Source organism: Vulpes vulpes, chromosome 2, assembly GCF_048418805.1.
Source record: "Vulpes vulpes isolate BD-2025 chromosome 2, VulVul3, whole genome shotgun sequence".
NCBI classification, from domain to species: Eukaryota; Metazoa; Chordata; class Mammalia; order Carnivora; family Canidae; genus Vulpes; species Vulpes vulpes.
Window position 1 is genome coordinate 33750575 of NC_132781.1, and position 23734 is coordinate 33774308.

The following is a 23734-nucleotide window of genomic DNA, read 5'->3' on the forward strand; positions in this document are numbered from 1 at the left end:
GTATCCACCCTTTGAGAATGTTCTCATCCTCTTCAGTTCCATTCTCAAAAACTCTTAACGTTCATAATGTGTCACAATGATAAACATTGTTTGGTACACATTTTTTGTATTTTTGTCCTGTTTTCTAGTTAGCTAGAGATTATAAGCACCTTCAGAACAGAGCTGACTTTCTGTATTATCCTTGATGCCTGGCAAGGTCTGGGACATAGCTCCTCATTAGATACTTGTTGATTTATAATTATGGAGGTACGGTATTCCTCATTATGATATATCACAAGATTTTAAGTACACCCTTATTATTTACTATTAATATTTAGATTTCTCCCCAGTTTTTTAAATCATAGACCAAATTCATGTGACACAAAACTGTTTTCCCTGGGAAATGATTTTCCAATGCCTGATATTTCACAATGTGCCTGGGGCTTTTGTGTTGGCCAGGGAAGAATGTTGAGCACCAGAATATGTGAAAAGGGTTTAAGTCTCTGTCTTGAGGATGAGAGCCCTAAAATAGGAATTGTCGGATAAGATAGGCCAGCTGATGAACAGAAAAGGCTTTTTATGCAGATAAACAGGAAGTTTAAAAACATGAGAGAAGAGGTCTAACTCTGAGTCAGAAATGCTCATCTAATGTGTGAGACGTTTACTCTCTTGAGAACATGGACTCACAGAATGTTTACCCTCGGAAGAGACCTTACTCAACCCCCTCATTTCACAGATGATGCAACTCCCAGTTCAGAGGATCAGGATCTGCCCAAGGACATCATGCAATTGGACGCAGGAGATCTAGCATTGCCTGGCAGGGGTGGGAGTGAGTTGGCTGGTTGTTCTGACCCAGTCATGTTCTGTTTCTAGAAGGAGTACCCTGAATCACCGGTGCCCAGCTTTTACACTTTGGCAAGCACCTTATCCTCATTTATAAGAACCCTTGGGCTGTGATTTCATCAGGCCTCACCAGGGCACTTTTAATTAAATAACATTGGCTCTTCCTTCATAACTATTTCTTATAAATCTATCCCTTAATCCAGTCCTTTGGGTTGCGGAGGTATATGAATCTAGGGGTTAAATGTAGATGTATACTACTATGTTCACTGGAAACATCAGGAATACCTGATGCTTGACAGCTGCCACAGTGGCGGGGAACTCATTAGTCAACCTACTGTAGCATGTGCAACCTGAAGTCCAATTATTTAAGGCCCTGTGCTATGATTAGCATTTCCAGGAGAGCAAAGTGTTGAAGGTATTAGGGAACACCAAATAGGAAATGAAAAATGAGGTTTAGAAGATAGTGGTAAACTTGGTAAGGGTAAAACCGAATTTGAAGGAACTGGTGGAAGGAAGGGTGCTGCCATTAAAAAAAAATTTTTATTGTTTATTTGACAGAGCGTGTGCGTAAGCACACAATTAGGGAAAGCTGCAGAGGGAGAGGGAGAAGCAGGCTCCCCGGTGAGCAGGGATTCTGACTTGGGGTTGATCCCAGGATCCTGGGATCATGACCTGAGCCAAGGGCAGATGCCCAACCAGCTGAGCCACCTCAACACCCTAAGTCCTGGTATTTATGAAAGGCTGTTATATGCCAGTCACTTTACTTTCTGCGAGGTGGGTATTGTCATCCTATTTGGCAGATGAGGAACTTGAAACCAGAAAGGTGAGCATATCCAAGAACACATGGTAGAGAAAGTGCCACAACTGGGAATTGAATCTAGTTCATACAACTATATAATTCTTCCACTATACCAAGCTACTAAACCGGGAGAAATTAACCCAGTACAAGGAAACCTTGATGTGAACAACATAACAGTTTGAAAGCTATCACTCGGAGTTTTATTTGGCACCAGAGAAAATAATGATGGGGCATCCAGGAAGCTCTCAGGAGGCAGAGTTCAGCCTATATGAGGAATTTGGTAGCATTGGAGTGACTAGCAGTAGAATGGGCCTCCTGGGGAGGTAGTGAGTTCCCTCTCCCTTAGAAGAGGTTTGGTAGGAATGTGGATAAAAGCCATGTATCAGATGATCTTTGGAGATCCTTCAAATCCCGGTGGCTTATGAAATTAAAACTGGACAAAGTCATATGCATATTGTTTTGAGATCCTCTACTATAACCAAACTATAGTCTACTGCATGAGATTCCTGCAGACTGCAATTAGTTAAGTCTTTCTTTTTTTTTTTTTTTTTTTTTAAGCTATCTCCCCAAACATTTTTCTGGGTTCTCTGCTCATTCTTTGCCATGGTGCCCAGGTGCCAAAGAAGAGATTTTAAGTGATTTCTTTTAATTATTTTTTTCTGCTTGTTGTGAAATGAGAATCATTCATTCAGTGGTGAACTGGGAAGGCTGTTTTCAGGCTGGGTTGCAGAGAACATTCCTATGGTGGTCCTCAATCAGCCTTAAACATTGTAGGCTTACAAATTTAATTTTGCCTATTCACTCATGAATGGCCAAACTCTGGTGAAACAATTCACCTAGCACAGCTCACAGGAATCTAATTGGTAAATCAGGTTTCTAATTCATTAATTTATAGTGGAACAGGTAATTCTGAAAGCTCAGACTGTGTGTTGCCTTCCTTGAAAGTAAACCCACTTGAGTGAGAAAATTAAATTTAGGCAGTTGCTAAATAAATATGGAATCAGAGCAGAGGAAGCTGAATAGCCTAAGAGATTTTCATCAATTCTGACAGCTTGATCCATCCTTCTTCATCAAAGAGACAGAATTTCCAGGTGAACACACTCTAGAAAAATCTTGGGACTTCAAATCAAAAGCCAAGGATTTATGTTCTGACCTTGACTTATAAACTATATGAAACTGGGAAAGTCACTGGAACAGCTCTGGGTTTCAGTTTCCTCTGCTGTGTAGAGAGTGAATCATTTAATGTATGTGCAAGTGTTTTGTATAGTCTGATGTCCTGTATACATGTCAGTATTAGTCTAATTGTGTTAGGCTCCTTTTAGGGAGTCACTTGGGACAACACCATTGTTTTCCATCTTTATTCTCCCTTAGACTTTGGAGCCTACTGCCTGAGTTGTTGTCATCTGTTTGTTGTTTGACCATGGGCATAACCTTAAGACCCTGGTTTTAACCTCTCTCTGCCTTAATTTTCTCATCTTAATGGGAACAATGATCGTACCTACTTCATCAGATTGTTAGAGGATTAAATTACTTGGTTTATATAAAACAATTTGAATCTTGCCTGGCATATAGTAAGCAATATTTACATGGTAAGCACTATATACAACTGTACTGTTGTTATCTCAGTTTCCAGTTTAATGAGCCAACTTAATCTCATCTGTAAATTCTCCGATTTCGCTATAGTGATTGGTTGTTAAAAATATTTTAAAGGGCCCTGGGTGGCTCAGTCAGTTAAGTGTCCAACTCTTCATTTCAGCTTAGGTCATGATCTCGGGGTTGTGAGATGGACCCCTGCTTCAGGCTTCGTGCTGGGCATAGAGCCTCTTAAGACTCTTCTCTCTCCCTCTGCACCACCTACCCCCCCAAACATTTTATTTTTTTTAGATATTTATTTATTTATTTATTCATGAGAGAGAGGCAGAGACATAGGCAGAGAGAGAAGCAGGCTCCCTGTAGGGAGCCTGATATGGAACTCAATCCCCAGACCCAGGATCAAGCCCTGAGCCAAAGGGAGATGCTCAACCGCTGAGCCACCCAGGCATCCTCCCCCCTGCCGCCAAATATTTTAAAAGCAACCTCCTCCATAGTGCATGGTTTCAGTTTGGAAGCCTTTTCTGGCTTTTTTTTTTTTTTTTTTTTGGCCTAGATTGGTTGCAGGGGAAGATTTACCTTGAGAGTCTGTAGGTTTTGCCCCCTGACATCTGATACCTTTTGTAGTGTAAAGATGTTTTATCTGCCAGTGTTGAGTTGGCTTTGGAACTATAGATTAAAACAGAAATCCATGAAATTGTTATTTGTTCTTATGTATATTAACTTGTGTTATCTTTTTACTTTTAGCAGTTTGTAGTGAACTATTTTAAAGGTCCGATGGTTTTGAGAGAAATTTGAGTTCCATTATTTCAGCTCCCTTAAAGTTTTAGTTTTATATTTGAATTGCAAAGGGCCCCAGTATTAATCACTGCCTGCCATTACATTCTGATTCTACTACCTCTGCTCTCTTTACTCAGAAGCCAGTCTCCCTGAACAGACCTAGATAGGGTGATCTGTGCAGCTTTCTTATGTAGAGGTTGGGCCTTGTCTGATTATGGGAATCCTCCACCCCTTTTCTTCCTGAAAAATGCCTATTTTCTGTGCCTTTTCAATGGAGAGCAAGGAGTGAATGCAGGATGTTGAGAGCTGGCAGCATTTGTTTTCCCACTGGCTGCATGTTTACATTGGCATCTACTGTCCTAACCCTTTGCCATCAACTAGGGTGTCTTATCTGCTCATGATTCAACAAAGAACAAACCCACGGCCCCAAACCACATCTGAGGCCCTTAGAACAGCTGGGAGAGGTGTGGGAGAGGAGATGTGGGGATCTGTGGCAAGAGGAGATTTGGAAGAGAGTCTGGGGAAGCTCTGGTAAGACAGTCCAGAGTAGTCCCACATCTCCCATTTTAAATCCGGAAGGCCCGTGGTGGTGAAAGGAAACAGACATTTACTAAGTGTTGTTTCATGAGCCAGGACACTGTGCTTTATGTACGGGCATTTGTTTAAACAACATCCCTTTAGAATAGGGCTTTATGGAATAGGTGTTATGTTTTTCTCTTTTGTAGATGGGGCCCTGCGGCTCAGAAGGATGCAGTGACTTGCTTAAGGTGACACAGCTTGTTCCAAAACCTGCATCCTTTACACTGAACATCCAGCAGACATGGTAGTGAGAGGGAACAGACTCTCCAGGCTTTCTCTACTCCATCTTCCATTTCCTTTCCGTGTCTCTAGTTTAGGTTCATTCCTAAAAGCAGCCTGTTTCATGTAGGTCTACAGGAAGGTGAATTTGAATGGTCTGATCTTTAAGTGACTTAGATCCCAGAATATCCCCTTTAAGCAATAAAATGTGGCACCCAGATTGCTCAGCACCTTTTGTTTTTGCCATTCATTCCTTGCATCATTTGCATCATGTATGCTCCCATGCCCTTGGAATTTTATGACTCCACACAGCAGATATTTCCTCCTTGAGCCAGTCCCTTCCCAACCCCTCCCTTCATCTGGTTAGGGAATATGAGGGTGAACTGGAACCTTCCAAAGCTCAAAGCCAGGGGAGGAGGGCTCTGAGAGGCTATGCTTTTGTCCCAGGCAGCACACGTGGCTTCCTACGCCATCTCAAAGTTTCTAGACAGATAATGTGAAAGCTTTTTGTAAACCATAAACAAGTGTAAAAGACTTTGTTCTTTCCTCATCTTTCTTAGTGACCCATGTCCTCGTGTGGAAGTCCTACAGAGTCAGGAAATCCTTCCCTTATAATTAACCCAGGTCTCTCTTATTTCCATTTATGTCCATTTCCTCCTCCTCCTATTGCAGAGAAAATGGAAGAAATCTCCTTTAATCTTCTTTTCCTCTTAGCTAAAGGCTCACTGTCTCTTTAAGTTGCACTTGGGTTCTAATTCTGGAAGTTTTTCATCATTTTCATTGTTCTGTATTATCACCCTTCCCACTTTTTTTTTTTTTTTAAGATTTTATTTAATCATTAGAGACACACAGAGAGAGAGAGAGGCAGAGACACAGGCTGAGGGAGAAACAGGCTCCATGCAGAGTGTCTGATGTGGGGCTCAACAAGATCAGGCCCTGAGCTGAAGGCAGGCGCTAAACCGCTGAGCCACCCAGGCATCCCCTTCCCACTTTCTCCATATGCTTCCTCAAGGGTGAAATCCAAACAGAATCCAGTATTACTTTGCATGGGTTTCAGCCCTTTGGAATGGAGCCTGTGGCTTACCCTGACCCTAAATGGGAAACTCTACTGGGCCTGACCATGGATGGAGAAAAGAATGAGAAAGGAAAAAAGACTGGGCCCTCCCCAGCAGAATGTCAGACCTGCTGAGGCAGGATGTTTAGCCAGCACTCCAAGGACAAGGGTTTTGCTAATCTTCCTTTATATCTCTTCCTAATACTTCTACTGTCTTCTTGCTGAGATGATGTATAGCATAGTATATGGTGCCTTCAGCAAACACCTGGAGACAGTAGATTTGTAGATGCCAGGAGCTGCAGCAGGGGACATGGAAGGTGACAGTGGCATGAGATTTTGGAGAGTGGAAGTGTTCTAGAATTGGTGATGATTGCACAACCTTATGAATATATCAAGAGCCACTGAATTGTATACTTTAAGAGGATGACTTTTATGGTAAAATGTATTACATTTCAGTTAAAAAGAACTCAACTTTACATTTGTACTAAGTTCTTCTATAGCTATCTAATAAGAAATTGTAACAATGATAGAAATATATAAAGCCTTGAAGTGTATGAAGTGCCTTCTTGCATACACAGTATCTCATTTATTTCTCATAGAAAGCTGGTATGAGTGTGAGTACTGTTTTATTGTGCCCATTTTGCAGATTAGGAAATCAAGTCTGAGAGTAGTTAATTGGCTTGCTCAAGTTAGTAGCATAGCTGGTACATAGCAAAGCCACGACTCAAAATCTGGCAGTTTGCCTCTTTGAAGCCCATGTAATTCACACTGCCTGTGGATGGTAGGTCAGAGAAGCAAGCACGGAGTGCTTTAAAGGATTCACGGTATATGACTGGAAAGGATCATGGGGAGTGTCAGTCTCCTGACCATTTTTATGGAGACCTTGAGTTGCAAAGAGTAGAACACTTGCCCTTTGTGGTAATAGTAGAGAAAAGGGAAGATCAAAGTCACTAAAGAAAAGGATTTTGAAAATCCAAGTAGATTAGAATCAGCCTTTTCATCTCTCTTTCTTTTCTAGGCTCCTGAAAAGGTCAAAGAGGAAAGAAGGAACTGACCTTCCTTTTACCCTGGACTTCATTTACCTTGTTTTACTTATTATCTTTAAAACCCCTATAAAATAGGTGTGGTTTCCATCTACAGATGTAAAAGATGTCAAAGCTGAGAGAGGCTGAATATTTTCTCCAAGGTCAAGGAGTTAATAAGTTGTAAACCATGATTTCATCCTGATTTTCTGATACCAAGGCTAGATCGTCTTAGTATACGCAGATAGGCACTGAGCTCCCAGATACTGCAGCCAGATAGGCAGGTGACATCTGTTTTCCTTCTCTCTCTGTTCACCTCTTGAGGCACATGCTTCATTAAAAATGGTTGACCTTTGTTAGGGCGTCTGAGAGACTCAGTCAATTAAGTGTCAGACTCTTGCTTTCAGCTCGGGTCATGATCTTGGGGTTGTGAGATTGAGCCCTGCTTTAGGTTCTGTGCTGAGTGTGGAGCCTGGTTGGGATTCTCTCCCTGGCCCTCTGCCCCCCCCCCCCCCCAATCCTTCTGCCTCACCTAAAAAAAAAAAGAAAAAGAAAATGGTTAACCTTCCCAGTGAGAAGAGAGAGTGCAAGTTGGAGAGGCTCTGCTTCATGCTATGCTAGGAGGACTTCTTACCTGACTCAGCTCAAGGGTGAGGACCTGTACCTTATAACCAGGGGAAGGAACCCATATGTTTGCTCTTGCCACCTCCCCCCAAAAAAGTATTCATTTTCCAGGGTCCTCCTACTTTTAAACAGAATTTCTGCCTTCAGACTTTCAAAGGGGCCAGAAATCAGTGGTTTTGGATACTAAACAGGAAACTCAAAGCCTTTTCCGTTCCTTTGAGCTGGCTGGAAGGGCTGGGCCTGGAACTATTACTTTCCTTTAAAGGACAGAAGAAAAATATTGTGTAATTTAAAAAAAACAAAACAAAACAAAAAAAAAAAAAACCAAAAAAAAAAAAACCTTTCCTGGAGTCCTGAACACCAGCCTTGGTTGATACACAACATGGAAAAGAGCTGTCTTGTTGCCTGGCAGTAATGACAGCAAACAAATGTGTCTGACAGTCTGTTTGGGATCTCCTGGTCTGAAATTCTGTTTGCTTCATTCTAATTGCTTCCTTAACTTCCTTTCAGTCTCCCCACCTTTGGTACCACCCTCACTCAAGGGAGTGCCAGGCTGTGCCTGGTTATGCCAGGCTGGGCTGGGCCCCACAGGATACAGTGACCCAGCCGGGGCTATTCTTGTCTGTGTCTATTTGCAAGATGCCTGTTGTTTTCAGTGGCTGTTTTTCCCATCATAAATGTTGACTTGGCAGAGGCCCAGAGTGGAAGCCATGGTGGAAGAGCTTTCAGAGTTCTTCCCAGGAAATTCAGCTGGTCCTCAGTGCCAGGCTGAGCAGACAGGTTCATGGTCACCCAGGAGGGTACCTCAGTGGATACTGCCTCCAGCACACCCCTTTGCAGAGTGTGGGTATTGGCCAGGGCACTTTCGTAGAACAGGCCTGGAAGAACCATAGTGGCCCTGGGCAGCACCTCTGGGCCTGGCTGGCATTTCTCTTCTCTGCCATGTATCCTCCCCATCCCCTACTCTCTAGGAATCCTAGGCTATGCCAGACTAGAGGAAATTACTTGTAGGCCCTGTCCTGAAGCAGACAGAAACCCCCAAAGTGGTCTCCAAACTTAAAATCACATATGCCTGTTAGTAAAAATGTTCGAGTATATACTCCTAATATATGGATACTTATATGTGGTATGCACATACTGCTATGTAATATATACATTATAAACATATATTCAAAGAAATTCTTCATTATAATTTAAAAGGAAGAAAAAAGTTATAAATTGGTTTTCAAATCTTATTGAAGGTATGTAATTTAATATGTTCTTTTAAAAAATTATTGGTCTATCACTTTCTGATATAATAATTCTAAGGTATGTCCTAATGAGGGTATATTTCAGTACTTTAACAATTTCCCTTGCTGAAAAGCTCTTACAAAGAGAGGTAGGTTCAAATATAACATTGGCATGTTTGTACTTATGACAATCATGATCCCCACGATCTAACCCATTTACCCAGTTACACAAAGGTTTCTGCAGAAATTTGCAGTTGCTCTTTGTTTTTAAGATTGATTGATTGATTGATTTGACAGAGAGAGAACTCAAGCAGAGAGGAGTGGAAGAGGAAGAGAAGCAGACACCCGCCACCCCCTGGCCCCCTGCTGAGCAGGGAGCCTCACATGGGCTGGATCCAGAACTCTGGGATCATGACCTGGGCTGAAGGCAGAGACTTAACCAACTGAGCCACCCAGGCGCCCCTACAGTTGCTCTTTGTTTGGAATACTTTTAAGTAGATTATGAAATTGTTTCCTAATTGTCCAAATACAGCGTACAGATGGGAGGTTGTAGAGATGGCTTATTTTAAACATTTTTATTGGATTTAAAATTTTTTGATTTTATAAAGTAACATTCACTCTTTGATATACAACCCTATGAGTTTTGATAAATACTTGGTCTTATAACTACTGCCATAATGAAAATAACAATTCTGTCTCCCCTGTTATGCCTTGTGGTCAATGACCTTTGTTACCTACTTATCTTAGCCTGATGCATTTCAGATTCATCCATGATGGTATGTTTATCAACAGGTTGTTCCTTTTTATTACAGACTGCTGTAATATGGGAGGTATCAGTTTATCTACTCACTAACTGAGAGACATTTAGGCTGTGTCCAGTTTTGGACAATTATGAATAAAGCCGCTCTAAAACCATTGTCCTGCAGGTTTTTACATGAACATAAGTTTTCTTTTAACTTTGATAAATGAAACCATCAACTCTTGTCCAAAGTGGCTGTGCTATTTTGCAATGTATGAGAGAGTTCCAGTTGCTACACTTCTTGATAGCACTTGGTTTTGTCAGCATACAAAAATTCAACCATTTAACCACAACCATAGGTGTGTAGTGGTATCTCACTGTAGTTTCTGTTTGTTTTACTTATGATGACCCTTTTATTATAAAGGATACAACTCAAACAGGCAAAGGGTAGAGATACATAGAGCAAAGGATGAGGGTAGAGGGGATGGTGGAGATTTCATGCCTTTTCAGGATACATCACTCACTGAACACTTTGAATTTTTAAAAAGTATTTACTTATTTATTTTTAAGATTGTATTTATTTATTCATGAGAGACACATACAGAGAGAGGCAGAGATGCAGGAGAGAGACAAGCAGGCTCCCTGCAAGGAGCCCAGTGTGGGACTTGATCCTAGATCCCAGCATCACGCACCGAGCCAGAGGCAGATGCTCAACCGCTGAGCCACTCAAGTGCCCCTTAAAGCTTTTATTTATTCATTTGATAAAGAGAGAGAGCACAAGCAAGGGGGGTGGCAGAGGAAGAGGGAGAAGCAGGCTCCCCACTGAGCATGGAGCCTGATGTGGGGCTTGATCTTAGGCCCCCAGGATCATGAGCTGAAGACAGATACCTAATTGACTGAGCCACCCAGATGCCCTACTCACTGAGCACTTTGATGTGTTCACCAACCTGGAAGTTCTTAGAATGTGATTGTTCCAGATTTTTAAAAACATTTTTATTTAAACTCAATTAAACATTTGGTGTATGATTAGCTTCAGAGGTAGACTTCAGTGATTCATCAGTTTTATATAATTACATCACATGCCCTCCTTAATGTCCATCACCCAGTTACCCCATCCCTCAAGCCCCCTCCCCTCCTGCAACCCTCAGTTTGTTTCCTATGATTAAGAGTATCTTGTGGTTTGTCTCCTTCTCTGAGTTCATCCTCGTTTTATTTTTCCCTCCCTTCCCCTATGATGCTCTGTTTTGTTTCTTAAACTACACATATGAATGAGATTGTATGATTGTTGTCTTTCTCTAATTAATTTCTCTTGGCATAATACCCTCTAGTTCCATCCATGTTGTTGCAAATGGCAAGATTTCGTTGTCTTTGATGGCTGACTAGTATTCCATTGTATATAGATATACCACATCTTTATCCACTCATCTGTCGATGGACATCTGGGCTCTTTGTGGACATTGCTGTCATAAACATTGGGGTGCAGGTGCCCATTTGGGTCACTACACTTGAATCTTTGGGGTACATACCTAGTAGTGCAATTGCTAGTTCATAGGGTTGCTCTATTTTCAACTTTCTGAGGAACGTCCATATTGTTTTCCGGAGTGGCTGCACCAGTTTACACCTGCACCTACTAACAGTGTAAGAGGGTTCTCCTTTCTCCCCATCCATCATTTCCTGATTTGTTAATCTGAGCCTTTCTGACCAGCATGAGGTAGTATCTTATTGTGGTTTTGATATCATTGTGTTTTTAATTTACATTTACCGCAGTGACTAGTGATGCTGAACATCTTTTCATGTGACTGTTTACCATCTGTTTATCTTTGGTGAAGTCTGTTCAGATCTTTTGCTTATTTTATTTTTTATTTAAACATTTTTTTAGTTTTTTTTTTTTTTTTTTTTGGCTGGGTACAGTACATTTTATGATACATGACAAGGTAGGGCTCCCTGAACCCCTCCTCTTCTTTAGGGGGTCTAGGATTGAAACTGTCTGGAGGTCAGGGGATTTTCAGTGTATTGAGGGATGCGTTGAGGAAAAGACTCCTCAGCAATTGAGGGCATCTCTCTTCCTCTTGCTCTCCCTGGTGCTGGTGGTCCAGGGATCTCCTATTCCTTGAAAGCCATAAGATCACCACCTGGTTGCTGTAACCAAATTCATTGTCATAACAGGAAATGAGTTTGACACAGTGGTCATTGAGGGCAATGCCAGCCCCAGCATCAAAGGTGTAAGAGTGAGTATTACTGTTAAAGTTGCAGGAGACAGCTTGGTTCTAACTGTAGCCCAGAATGTCCTTGAGGGGGCCCTCTGATGGCTGCTTCATCATCTTCTTAATGTCATCGTTTTTGGCAGCTTTCTCCAGGCAGCAGGTCACATCCATGACTGACGTGTTGCAAGGTGGGGACAGGAAGTCCGTGCCAATGAGTTGCCCATTCAGCTCAGGGATGACCTTGTCTATAGCCTTGATGGTGCCAGTAGAAACAGGAGTGATATTCTGGGAAGCCCCTTAGCCCTCACACCAAAGCTTCCCAGAGAGGTCATCCCCAGTCTTTGAGTGGCAGTGATAGCATGGACTGTGGTCATGAGTCCCTCCACAATGCCACGTTATCATGGATGACCTTGACCAGAGGGGCCAAGCAGTTGGTAGTGCAAGAGCCATTGCTGACAATCTTGAGGGGGTTGTCATACTTCTCATTGTTCATGCCCATCAGAAACATGAGGCATCCTTAGAAAGGAGCAGAGATAATGGCCCTCTTGGCCCCAGCCTTCAAATGAGCTCCAGCCTTCTTGATGGTAGCAAGGACCCCAGTGGACTCCACCACATACTCAACACTAACATCACTCCATTTGATGTTGGTGGGATCTTGTTCTTAGAAGATTGAGATGAGCTTTCCATTCATGACAAGTTTCCTATTCTGAGCCTTGAATGTACTATTGAATTTGTCATGGGTGGAATGATACTGGAACATGTAGACCAAGTAGTTGAGTTCAGTGAAGGGGTCACTGATGGTGACAGTATCTACCTTGCCAGAGTTGAAAGCAGCCCTGGTGATTAGGTGCTCAGTACAGCCAAATCTATTTACTCTGACCTTCACCATCATGTCTCGGGATGTGGCTGGCATTATACCAGAAGATGTGGCTGTCTATCAAATGGGGAGGAACAGAGAGCCTCTTTGCTCATTTTAAAATTGGAGTTTTTGTTCCTTGTTGTTTGAGTTTTGAGAGTTCTGTATGTATTTCAGGTACAAGTGCTTTGTTATATATGTGATTTCCAGATATTTTCTCCCAGTCTATGGCTTAACTTTTCTCTTTGTTTTTCAGAGAAAAAGCTTGAAATTTTGATTAAGTTCACGTTAGCAGTCTTTTTCTTTTATAAATTGTTTCTGGGACAGGATCTAAGAAATCTTTTCTAACAGATTTCCACCTGCATTTTCTTCTCTCATTCATCTTAAGTCATTTTTTTTGTACAGTCATATCCATTCCAAACTACAAAGATCATATAAAATGAACACATTGCTAGATACCAGTTCTCTCCATAGCCCAAGTTCCTTTTGAAAAAAAGTTATATTCTCATTCCCTGTTAAAACATCACCTTTACTTTGAAGGGACAGATTTAATGGGCTTATTCTTTGGAAAATATTGCAGAATAAGAGTACCACACTACTGTCAGCTCCTTTTTACAGCAAAGGCCAAATACTTTGGCATGCTCATCTTTTTGCAAAAGAAAAAATTTAACTTCTGTACATTTTTAAGTACTATGATGTAAATGAACTTCTTTGTGGTGTGCTATCCTATACAAAAAATTGCAAGGATCCTACTGTTTGAATATCCTTTTTTTTAATAATTTATTTATTCATTTGAGAGAGAGAGGGAGGGAAGGAGAGAAAGAGAATGAGCAGGGGGAGAGGGAGAAGGAGAGGGAGAGAGGGAAGGAGAGAATCCTCAAGCAGACTCCCAGCTGAGCACAAAGCCCAATGCAGAGACCAATGCAGGACTCAATCTCATGACCCAAAGATCATGATTTGAGTTGAAACCAAGAGTCGGAAGCTTAACTGATTGCCACTCAGGCACCTCAGGGAATGAGCTTTTGGTAAAATACAAAATTCATCTGTGTTGAATCTTGAAAGCATTATGCCATGTGAGAGAAGCCAGACAAAAAGCACTACATACTGTGTGATTTCATTTATTAAAAAGCAGAAAATACAAGTGATAGTGACAGCAGTGGCTGCCTTTGGGTGAGTGGAAAGGAAATGAGGGAAGGCTATAAGATGGAGGAGGGACAGGAGGAGACTTTCAGGGGTGATAATCTTGATTGTGGTGATGTTTTCACAGGTAGATACAAATAATGCACTTCAAATATGTAGAGTTTATTACATCAGTTATACACCAGTAAAGCCACTTACAGAAAAAAAAAAAAAGGAAATAAGAGGCAGTTCACCTCTGGAATAAATATTTACTAAATGCCTACAGATGCCAGATTCATGGGCTCTGTGCGAGGGGGTCAGAGAGAGTGAGGACTTGGCCCACACTTTCTGGGAGCTCACCATTGAGTAAGGGAGTTAGAAAATAAACCTATAACTTAGATCCAGTATGTGTTAAGTGCTAAGAAAGAAGAACAAACGGGGAACAGGAGGAGTCGAGAACATGGGTGCCAGTGGGTGCCTTTTCTGGGGGAGGTCAAGGAAGACCTACGAAAGAGGAAGCTGAGCCGAGGCCTAGCATTGGTCAGGTGGATGAGCCTCCCCATCTGGGGGAACATCAGTGGCAAATTGGTGAAATGCAAGTTCCAGGAATTGCATGTGGTTTGTCCTGATTAGAGCAAAGGACACTATAGCAAGAGAAGAGATGGCAGAGGTTGGGGCCAGACCATGGAGCTTTTGCTTTCACAGCAGTGCCTGGGTGCGTTTGTGCTCCAGGCTTGAACTAACAGGTTGTCCAGATCTCTGGTCTGTTATCACAGGGACACTGTCTCTGCCAAACACTTGGCACAGACCTCCAGGCTTTTGAGGCTGGGACACTCATATTCATGCTTAGCTCTAGTCTGAGAGTTCTTATGTTCCCCAGGAATGTTTCAAAAGCCAAAGGAAACAAGCTGGTTTAGGTCTGAGCAGCAGCTGGGGAACATCTGCTTGCTTCTTACAGCTATACCTGGGAGCAAAGGTCTTTGGTGCATTTGTATGTTGGAGGTAACCAACAATCTAGCTGCCCCAAAAGCAGTTTTTCCACAAGTCAAGAATTTTGCCTTTCTTTCTGGCTGGCAGCGCTGATCCCTAAAGTCCTGTATTTCTGACAATGGCTGTCTGGGGTGCAGTGATCTGTGTCCTGTTTGGTTCTCTCCTACCCTCTGGTCATCTGTTAACCAGTCACCACTGGATTTCTCCAGCCACTGAGTAATAGAGGTCATGAGAGAGTCCCTAATTTATTTGTTTATTTTTAGAGTGGGTTTTTAGAGGAGACTAGGATGTTTGATTCAGAGTATGATTGTCAGACCACATTAAAAATTCAGGCAGCAGTACAGAACATGGATAGCTCATGTCAGCCAGACATTTCAGTGTAACCAGAGGAGGAAAACACAGCGAGGGCCCATGTTAATGGAAGTAGATGCCAAACTGCATGGCAAGCACTGGCTCACCTTTCTCCTGTTCCCTGCCACCCTTCAGCCGGAAGAAAGCAACTCATATTTAAGCTAGAATTTAAAATGGGATTGCTGCTTAATGAGCGTTCCTGTGATCTCAAGATCAAGTTGCTTACGCTTCAAAAGGAGAGCTCCTGTCCTCCCATTTAGGATTGTTACTGATATGGCAGTTAGGATCTATAAGAAGCGAGAAGCATAGGTGTGGTGGTTTATCTTTTTTCCTTGGAGAATTTGTACCATCTTCTGCAGGGTTGGACCAAGAGGACGAGCAAAGGTGCTCACACTGATTTCCCTAACCAACTCGAGGAAAGCTGTGGCCGCACAGATGCCTGAGATCAAGTGGGTCCAGCAAAGATCATCAATGTGGATGATCTTGGGTGGATTAGTAAAACAGATGGTGTCAGGAGGGAAGAAGTTTTCAATGATATTGTGGACTTTGGTTTTTGTATCTTCTCACCTGGGCTGGAGAAAACAGTCCACATGTGGGCTGGCCTAAACTCTATAACTCTGTTTATCCTACCCTCCTGTCCTCTCCCGTACCCTCCTGTCCTCTCCCATGCTATCTACCCGCTGGACTGTTAAATGGCTGAGTCCTTTTTTTGTTTGTTTGTTTGGTTTTTTTTACTGTGTCAATCCTGGAAGGTCATGATTGTTGTGATTTGGGGCTGGTTTCTTGAATGGGTGGGTGAAATGGATATCTAACTATTGATTTGTTTTCTTGCATTTCAGTCCTTCCAAGGAAGTCAAGGACGAGCATACCTCTTTAACTCAGTGTGAGTATATCTGAATGGTACACCCATGATTTGGTGCAAGTCTTGTCAAGTGGGGGGAAAAGCAGCAGTCAGTGATAATTAAACAATGGACCCTGTCCCCTCGGCGCCAATAAAAACCCTGCAGAGCATTGCTCTCCACGGTAGGTAGTCGATTATCTTTAGGGAATTTTTTTTTTCTGCATCTTTGGCTAAAAATAATACATTTACTACCCACAGTAGGCACATCAGAGGGCTATAGACTCATAGGGAAGAAGTTGAAGTGCTTCCGAGAGCCTCATCAGGAGGCTTCAGAACCAGGTATGAGATGAGTCATCAGGGAAGAGAGGAGGTCAAACCAAAGACCTGGAGCTCTGCTGCAGGAGCGGAGACTGGAGGAAAGTCCTGGTTAGTGAGAAGCCTCCCCCTCCCCCACTGCAGTTGTAGCCCCATAGGGCTCTGCATCACTGCTGGGAGCATCCCTGGGCGCCTGTAACCTGGAAAAGGAAGGTGAAGTTCACACAAGTATGATGAACTGTGAGAGTGGCAATCTAGCATGTTCAGCTTGATATGATACAGGGCTTGTTCATCCTTGTAATTAGGGCACGCCTGTGCCAATGTCATGTTTGACATCTTCAGCTGCATCCAGTCCTCAGTAAGCTCATGGTTGTGGTCTTCACAGTGTGGCCATCACTTAGTCCCCTTAGCTCACAAGATGAGGAGCATCAATCAAAACATTCCAAGGAAAATTTCAAACTATAAAGACTATTTATCAGCAGACTCACTGAATCAGAATTTGCAGATCTCAAATGCATTTCAATGGAGATGTTTCCATGTGGCTGCCTTTTAGGGGCTGTTAATACTTTTGGTCATAAACAATGCCCTTCTCAGTGTTGGCTTCCCTTGTGGCATCCATGCTCAGTTATTTTCTCACTGCAAGCTCAGCTTGAAAGACCAATGATGAGTGTGACTAACTACCCGTTCTCTCTGTCCCTTGGCACAGAGTTAATGTGGGCTGCGGGCCTGCAGAAGAGCGAGTGTTGCTAACAGGACTCCATGCAGTTGCAGACATTTACTGTGAAAACTGCAAAACCACTCTGGGCTGGAAATATGTGAGTACTAAGGAGTCTGGTTGGTGGCAAGAGGGCTGTGAAGGCAGTAGTTGAGAGAGCCTTCTGCTAGAGGATTGCTTTCTTCCACTGGCTTCTTCTGGCCCTGTGTGATTATCTTAGTCCAAGAACAGGCAGTTGAACCCAAAGAGCACTTCCTGGCACACTCCTGCCTGCCATGCTCATTCTTCCTTTTTCTCCTACTCATTCCTTCAGAGTTGCCCCTGAAACAGATACACACATCTGCTTTTCAGCTTAATTAATAACAATAGCACATAATATTTCCTGATATGCCTGTGTTCCAGGCATATATTATCTTATTTACTCTTCACAGGGTCCCTAAGAGGTTAGGTCATATTTTAATCCCTATTTTATGGATGAGGAAACTGAGGCTAAGTGGGGTTAATCGTATTTCCAATCTTATCTAGCTGTTGTCTGGCCAAACCAGGACAGAGACGTCCAGGAGCCTAACTGCAGAGCCCATGCTGTTTGCTCCAGTGAATGTCCCCGGAACATCTCTCAGGTCCTAGGCCCTGTGCTAGGCACCATCAAACATATTAATGTCCACTGTTAGATACAGTCATGGCTGGACTCTCTGTATTGGATGTTCATTCCTTAGCTCTTTAACTCAACAAATAATTTTAACCTCTTCTTGACACCTGGAGTGAGCAGTTCTTTGCTAGGGTGAGATGAGGTATGGATGTTCAGTGAAAACAAATTTTTGTTGTTATTATTGGCAGATATATTTATGACGGGCAGATATTTTCACAGGCTTTATCCTGCCTGTCATTGTGAGGATATCGGAAAATGAGTCTTCCGGTCTCTGGGAGGACATTTTTTTCCACGTAAATGCCACAAATTCCATGTCCTGTCAGTTGTACAGGGTGAGTGTGGGGCTGGCTCATATGACCTGTGGTTAGTTAGCTGTTAGTTAGCTTCGGAAGAGCCTGGAGGAGTAGTCAAAACTGCCTGCCGAGTGATAATGATGTGTCAGTGTAGGCTTGTTGATTGTGACAAACACACCACTCTGCAGAACTCTGGTAATGGGGGAGGCTGTGCATTATGTGGGAGCAGGGAGTACAGGGGAAACCTTGCCTTCTGCTCTTTTTTTTCTGTGAACCTAAAACTGCTCTAAAAATATGAAGTCTATTTCAATAAAAATGCTGAATAAAAAAGCCCAGCATAAAAACATGATTCCGTTTAACCAAAGTTAAAAACATGGAAAACTTAACTACCATAGGTGGAGTCTGCAATGGAGCAGCATTGCCTTTAGATTCCATCCTTCACATCTACTTTGAGATGTTCATCTACCTAGATGGCATGTTTCATGATGCCAAGATGGTCACAGATCCCTATGGATGCCTTGATTGCTTCTAGTGAGAAAAACTATCCTTGGATATTCTGTTTCCTTTGTATGGCCAGTGCCCCCCGACCCCAGGTGATCTGGGGGCCACAGTTCTGGGTTTGATTATTCAGAAATATTCTCTTCTGTTCTTCCAACTTCTTGGTCATCTTGTTCCAATGAAGATGTACAGGATTACAGATAGAAGATAAATGTGAGGTCATTGGTTTTGCTCCTTGAGGTAAAAATGAATCACTCCTTTGACTCAGGTTTATTAAAAGCCTTTGTGTTGGATACAAAAGTAAATGAGATCTAATACTTGCCCTTGGTTGGGTGTTTACAGTCATGTTATCAGGGAGGAAAGCTACAGGTTAACAGATAAAACAGCTTGACAAGCATACTGATATGTACAGGACAGTAGAGAAACATCCATCTCCCCAAATATTTATTGATTACCTCTCATGTCCCAGGTTAGGACTCCAATCCTTCATTCCATTATTTCTTCAGACCCTCACAGTAATCCTCTGAAGTACTTTTAATTATCCCAGTTTTGTAAATGGAAAGTTGCAATTGTAAACAAAAGTGGTTAAGTGATGCTTCTGGTGCCAGGAAGCAAAAGCAGGCTTCAGTCTGAGGTGTTTCTGCAGACTCTAGATCTAGTGTTCTGTCCACTAGAGTCCAGTTAATGATGTTTTTCAAGTGGCTTGGGGGCTGTTGATTTTTTTTTTCTTTTGGCTTTTTTGTTTGTTTAATACAGATATACTCTTACTTTCCTAGTTTTCTTTTTATTTACCTCCCCCCTATCCTGAGCACACTGCCACAGAACAATAGGTCTTATTCTCGAACCACATTCCTTTGTTGTGTACACATCACACAACACACACACACACACACTGAGCTGAGGAATAATGAAGTGTCAGGGAAATTACTGCTGAGTCCACAGCTCTTGTGTGTGTGTGTGTGTGTGATGTGTTGGCACATTCTCTCTCAGTGCCCTTCCCCTCGCCTCTCCCCTTTCCCCTCTCCGCATTGTGGAATGATTTGTCTCTCAACACAAGACTCAACTCTGAGCTCTTGTCCCGAGACCCAAACCTCTGGAGCTTGGGAACAGAAGATACAGTTCATACAAATGCCTCCCAGAACCTATGGCCAGTAGGGTTGAGTTACTTACTAAGTTGGAAGACTCCGAAAAAGAGTTGTTGTCCACTGCTTCTGCACATTGGACTCAGCCATCTAATGACTGTGATAATACATGTTTGTTTGTGTGTGTGTTTTTTAAGATTTTATTTCTTTACTCATGAGAGACAGAGAGAGGGAGGCAGAGACCTAGGAAGAGGGAGATGCAGGCTTCCTATAGGGAGCCCAATGCAGAACCCATCCCAGGACCCCAGGATCATGCCCTGAGCTGAAGGCAGACGCTGAACCACTGAGCCACCCAGGTGCCCCTGACCTGTGTTTTTCATATAATACATCAGATGTTTTTATACCTCTATGCCTGGGAATACAATATCCATTTGAGCCTATGCCTATGCAGAGCTCTTTTTCTATGGGGCTTCTTAGCCTGCAAGCCCACACACAGCATTGTAAATTTAGGATGGTAATCTATCAGGTGATTTATATTGAGTTTTCTCTCTGGAGGCCTGGCAGCTGGGTGGGGCTTGAGGGCTGCCAGGTTCTTCAGCCTGGAGTTCACGTAGCTCTGATCTCCCTGGGGAAAGGCAGTGAAGGAAAAACAGACTTAATACACTTGACATAGAAATAGCAAGATAAATAAAAAAGAGACCTATTTGGCCTCACAATAATTTCTCTCCCTGAGTGTTTTTTCTCTAGGTGTAATAAAGTACATTTGAGGATTATGACATAGAAACTTCATGGATACATCCACAGAGCACATTTCTGGTCAACGTCAGAAACCAAGTTCCCCTGATTTTACATGTACATATGCATGTGCCCACCCGCACACAGACACACATTCACTTAACAGTTATTTATTGAAGACCTATTAAGTGGCAGGCAGTCCTCTATGAAGTGAACAAAATGAATGGAAACTTCTGCCTGTCATGAAATTTGTCTTAGTAGTGAAAGACGATATGTAGAAGAGATATGCAGCTTGTACTGTGTATTTGAAAATAAATGCTGTGGAGAAGAATGAAGCAGGTAGAGAGGGGAAAGGGAGTTCTGGGGTGGAAGTCGTGCTATTTAAAGTAGAATAGGAAAGACCTTACTAAGATGGTGACATTTGGACAAAGACTTAAAAGCAGAGATCCTGAAGAAATTCTGTTGTAAATATTGAGAAAATGTTTAGAATATTTAAATAGCAAAGTGTTTAAACTCTGTTGTAAATATTGAGAAAGTCTTGGTGCTGCCTCAGCGCTGAAGCTCAGTGAAGAGGACGTAGCATGTTCGAGTGGTAGGAATTCTCTCAGGCTGGGCAAAGCTGGTCCTGATCCCTATCATTGGCCTGCCTTTGCTCCTGTGCTACAGAAGTCACCTATTTGTCTTTGGTCATTTGGTGTCTTTTCCTTTGTGTCTCCTAGGAACATGCCTTTGAAAGCAGCCAGAAGTATAAAGAAGGCAAATACATCATTGAGCTAGCACACATGATCAAGGACAATGGCTGGGACTGATCGGAGGGTATCCACCTAACCCAGTGTCTACATGAACACCATCCAACCGAACATTCTACCCAAGCGTGAGAGAGTGACTGAACACTTGGTTCCATCCATTTAGGGGCCTTGCCATCTGGGGCATTCTCCCACCCTGACGCCGCCTTTCTGGTGACCGGCCTCTAAATTGCTGTCTCTCTGTCTCTTTGCTTTGTATCTGTTTGTGAGTTGATCCTGGCTTCTCTCTCTGTTCTCGTGTTGGCTGAAAACAAAACAACAAAAGGAACAGACGCTTGACCTCATGGCAGCAGCCCACTTTGATAAGGGCCCTAGGGCCCATGTAAGCGCTGCCCGATGGCCTCTTGTCAGGAGAGCAGTGGCACAGCACAGGGGTGTGCGGAAGAGGGAAAGGGGGAGCCTCTGAGGATCCCGGGGGTGGGCAGGGGATGGGGACGTGAGAGGTAGGAACAAAATTGTGCTGCTCCTGGAGTTCTGGTAACTTAGGCTTGAAGTAATCGACTTGTCTCAAAGGACAAAGAGAAAAAAAATACCTCATGACTGCATTTCTCTCTGATCAGAAGTTTCTGTTCCTGACACCAACTGTGCCAGGTTAGCATGTGAGCATAAGAACTGGTCCTAACTCTAGTGGGGGCAGGGGACTGGTTCTTCTGGGTTGAGTTGGGAGTGTCCTGAAAAGAGAGAATGAAAAGCCCAGGTGGTTTTGATAACTCTGATGCCTCACTGCTCCTTCTGGTCATCTTTACCTCTTCAGCCACTGTAGGTGAGAGGAGGGGGGGTATTTGTAATGGGTGCAAGATCCAAACATCCCAAAGACCTTGGCCACCAACCAATTAAAATCAGTAATTGAGGACGACAGGGAACAAAGGGGACTGTAGTTTGGGAGCTCCTGTAGAGATGGCTCAGATATTGGGCCAGAAAAAATAAAAAGTAGAACCAGCTAGCAATTCTGATTGTCTAACCTTTTTTTTTTTCCTGACCCCTAATGAGAGCATTATGGCAAAGAAGGGGGCGGGGTGGGACAATGCTGGGAATAGTTTAGAGTTGAACCGTTACAGGTTAGTGCATCTTCCCCTTTGGTATGCAATGGCTTCAGAGAGATCAGCAATTCTATGTACATAGTTTTGGGTGTTTTTCTCCAGTTCTATCATTGTAGAGTGTGGAAAACAAAGTCCCAAGGCTTTGAGCTTAGAGATAACCTGGCCAGTAGATTCCTCATACCCCTAGCTATTCTTGGACTTGAATGCGTTGTGTGGAGAGAAATTGTCAGAGTGGTCCAGCAGTAGGGAGGGCTTAGATATGATTGTCAAACATCAAGTTAAAAATTCCAATATTAGCCCCTGCCTCCCATCTCCCAAAACAAACCAAAGTTCATTATATTAGGGAAGCGGAGAACAAATCCTTAATAAAGCTCATGAGAGAGAAGAGTTTGTTACAGTTAACCAACAATGTGAAGTGTATTATACCAACAGTTCAGCCAGTCCACGGTGCATAACCGAAACTCATTTAACTGAGTTAATTTTATGGCTTAGACCGAAAATGTAATTATTAAGGTATGTGCAGGTTATATTAGGTAATTCTCAGCATCTCCTTCTCTAAGTAGGCTGATTCTGTAGGAAAATTCACTGTAAAGTCACAAATGAGTGAGTTTGTAGAAGCAACAATCTGTAAAACTGATGAATCAAGATTTAAGCAGCCAACCCGGGACATTTCCAGAATTTGAATTTTCATAGGGAGTAGATCATGGTGGAAATGCCTTTTCATGTCTCTGTGCACTGATTGCATAAAGGGGACCTGAGCTAGGTGTGGTCCTGCCCTGGAGGTGATGGACAGCAGGACTGACAGGAAGCCAGGTGGCTCCAGGTTTAGCAATAGACCGCTTCTTTAACACAAAAGGATTCTTAGAAATTGAATCTTGTTCCCAAAGGCTTTTTACCCACATCTTCTGGTACTTCAGCAACCCTGGAAGATTAAGTTCTCCCCACATTACTAAAAATCAGACTGAGGTTCAGAAGAAGCTTTTCATTTCTGCTCCCAGAGAAAGAGTTCTTCTGGCTTCCAGGGCCAAGATCTCAATAAAAAAGCATTTTCAACTTTCACATTCCTAAGCTAGCTTGCTGGCACAAAAATCATAGATCCCCCTTTCTGTCTGCCCCGAAGTAGTGGCTGTCACTTAGAGATTTTGATTAGCACCTTAGCTCAGGGAATGTCCTGGCTGTTGATGCTCCTTTCCACAAAAAGAAAATGGGGGTTAAACACAGGTAGGTGTTTTGTCTTTGAGACTAAAAATGGAGTGTGGTGACAGAGAAACCAGACACGGGGTGCCCTAGAGTTTTTGAGGGGCAGAGGAGACCAATGTGCCACTGTTCTTCCTTGGGGATGAGGCCTCTGACTGCTGCATGGATCAGAGCAGGCTTCAGTTAGACCCAGGTTCTAGTTTTTGGTTTGTGTTTTTTTTTTTGTTTGTTTTTTGTTTTTTCCCAGTTAACCAATTGAGCATCCAATGGGTGCGTGGCACCATACTTGGTGCAAAAGATCTGAGTAGAATGTTGGTTTTTCCACAACTACAGGGGAAAAAGAAAACAACTCATTAGGCTTTCCCTTTGTGTCAATGAAACCAAAAGTGCTTCTTATAACTTTAGCTCCATTCATGGCTTGTCTACCTAACGTCTAGCAGTATTGGATTGACCGCAGCTGAGTGATGAAGACACATCAACTCATGGCCTCAGTCAGTTCATTCTTTAATTTCTTCACCAAATTATTGACTCAGAGTATAACCAAAGACCTCATCTATTCACCCCTGACAGGTTCAGGGAATTGGAG

General features: G+C 42.8%; 1 protein-coding gene across 1 annotated transcript in view; it reads left to right on the forward strand.

Annotated features, from left to right (window-relative positions):
• Positions 1-21858, forward strand: part of YPEL2 (yippee like 2) — a 59629-nt gene extending 37771 nt beyond the window's left edge. Inside the window, exons 3-5 of the mRNA XM_025996040.2 lie at positions 15817-15860; positions 16840-16948; positions 20825-21858. Of these exons, the coding sequence (XP_025851825.1) occupies positions 15817-15860; positions 16840-16948; positions 20825-20914 (243 nt within the window). The 3' untranslated portion in view covers positions 20915-21858. The remainder of the gene's footprint in view (positions 1-15816; positions 15861-16839; positions 16949-20824) is intronic.
• The last annotated feature ends 1876 nt before the right edge of the window (positions 21859-23734 follow it).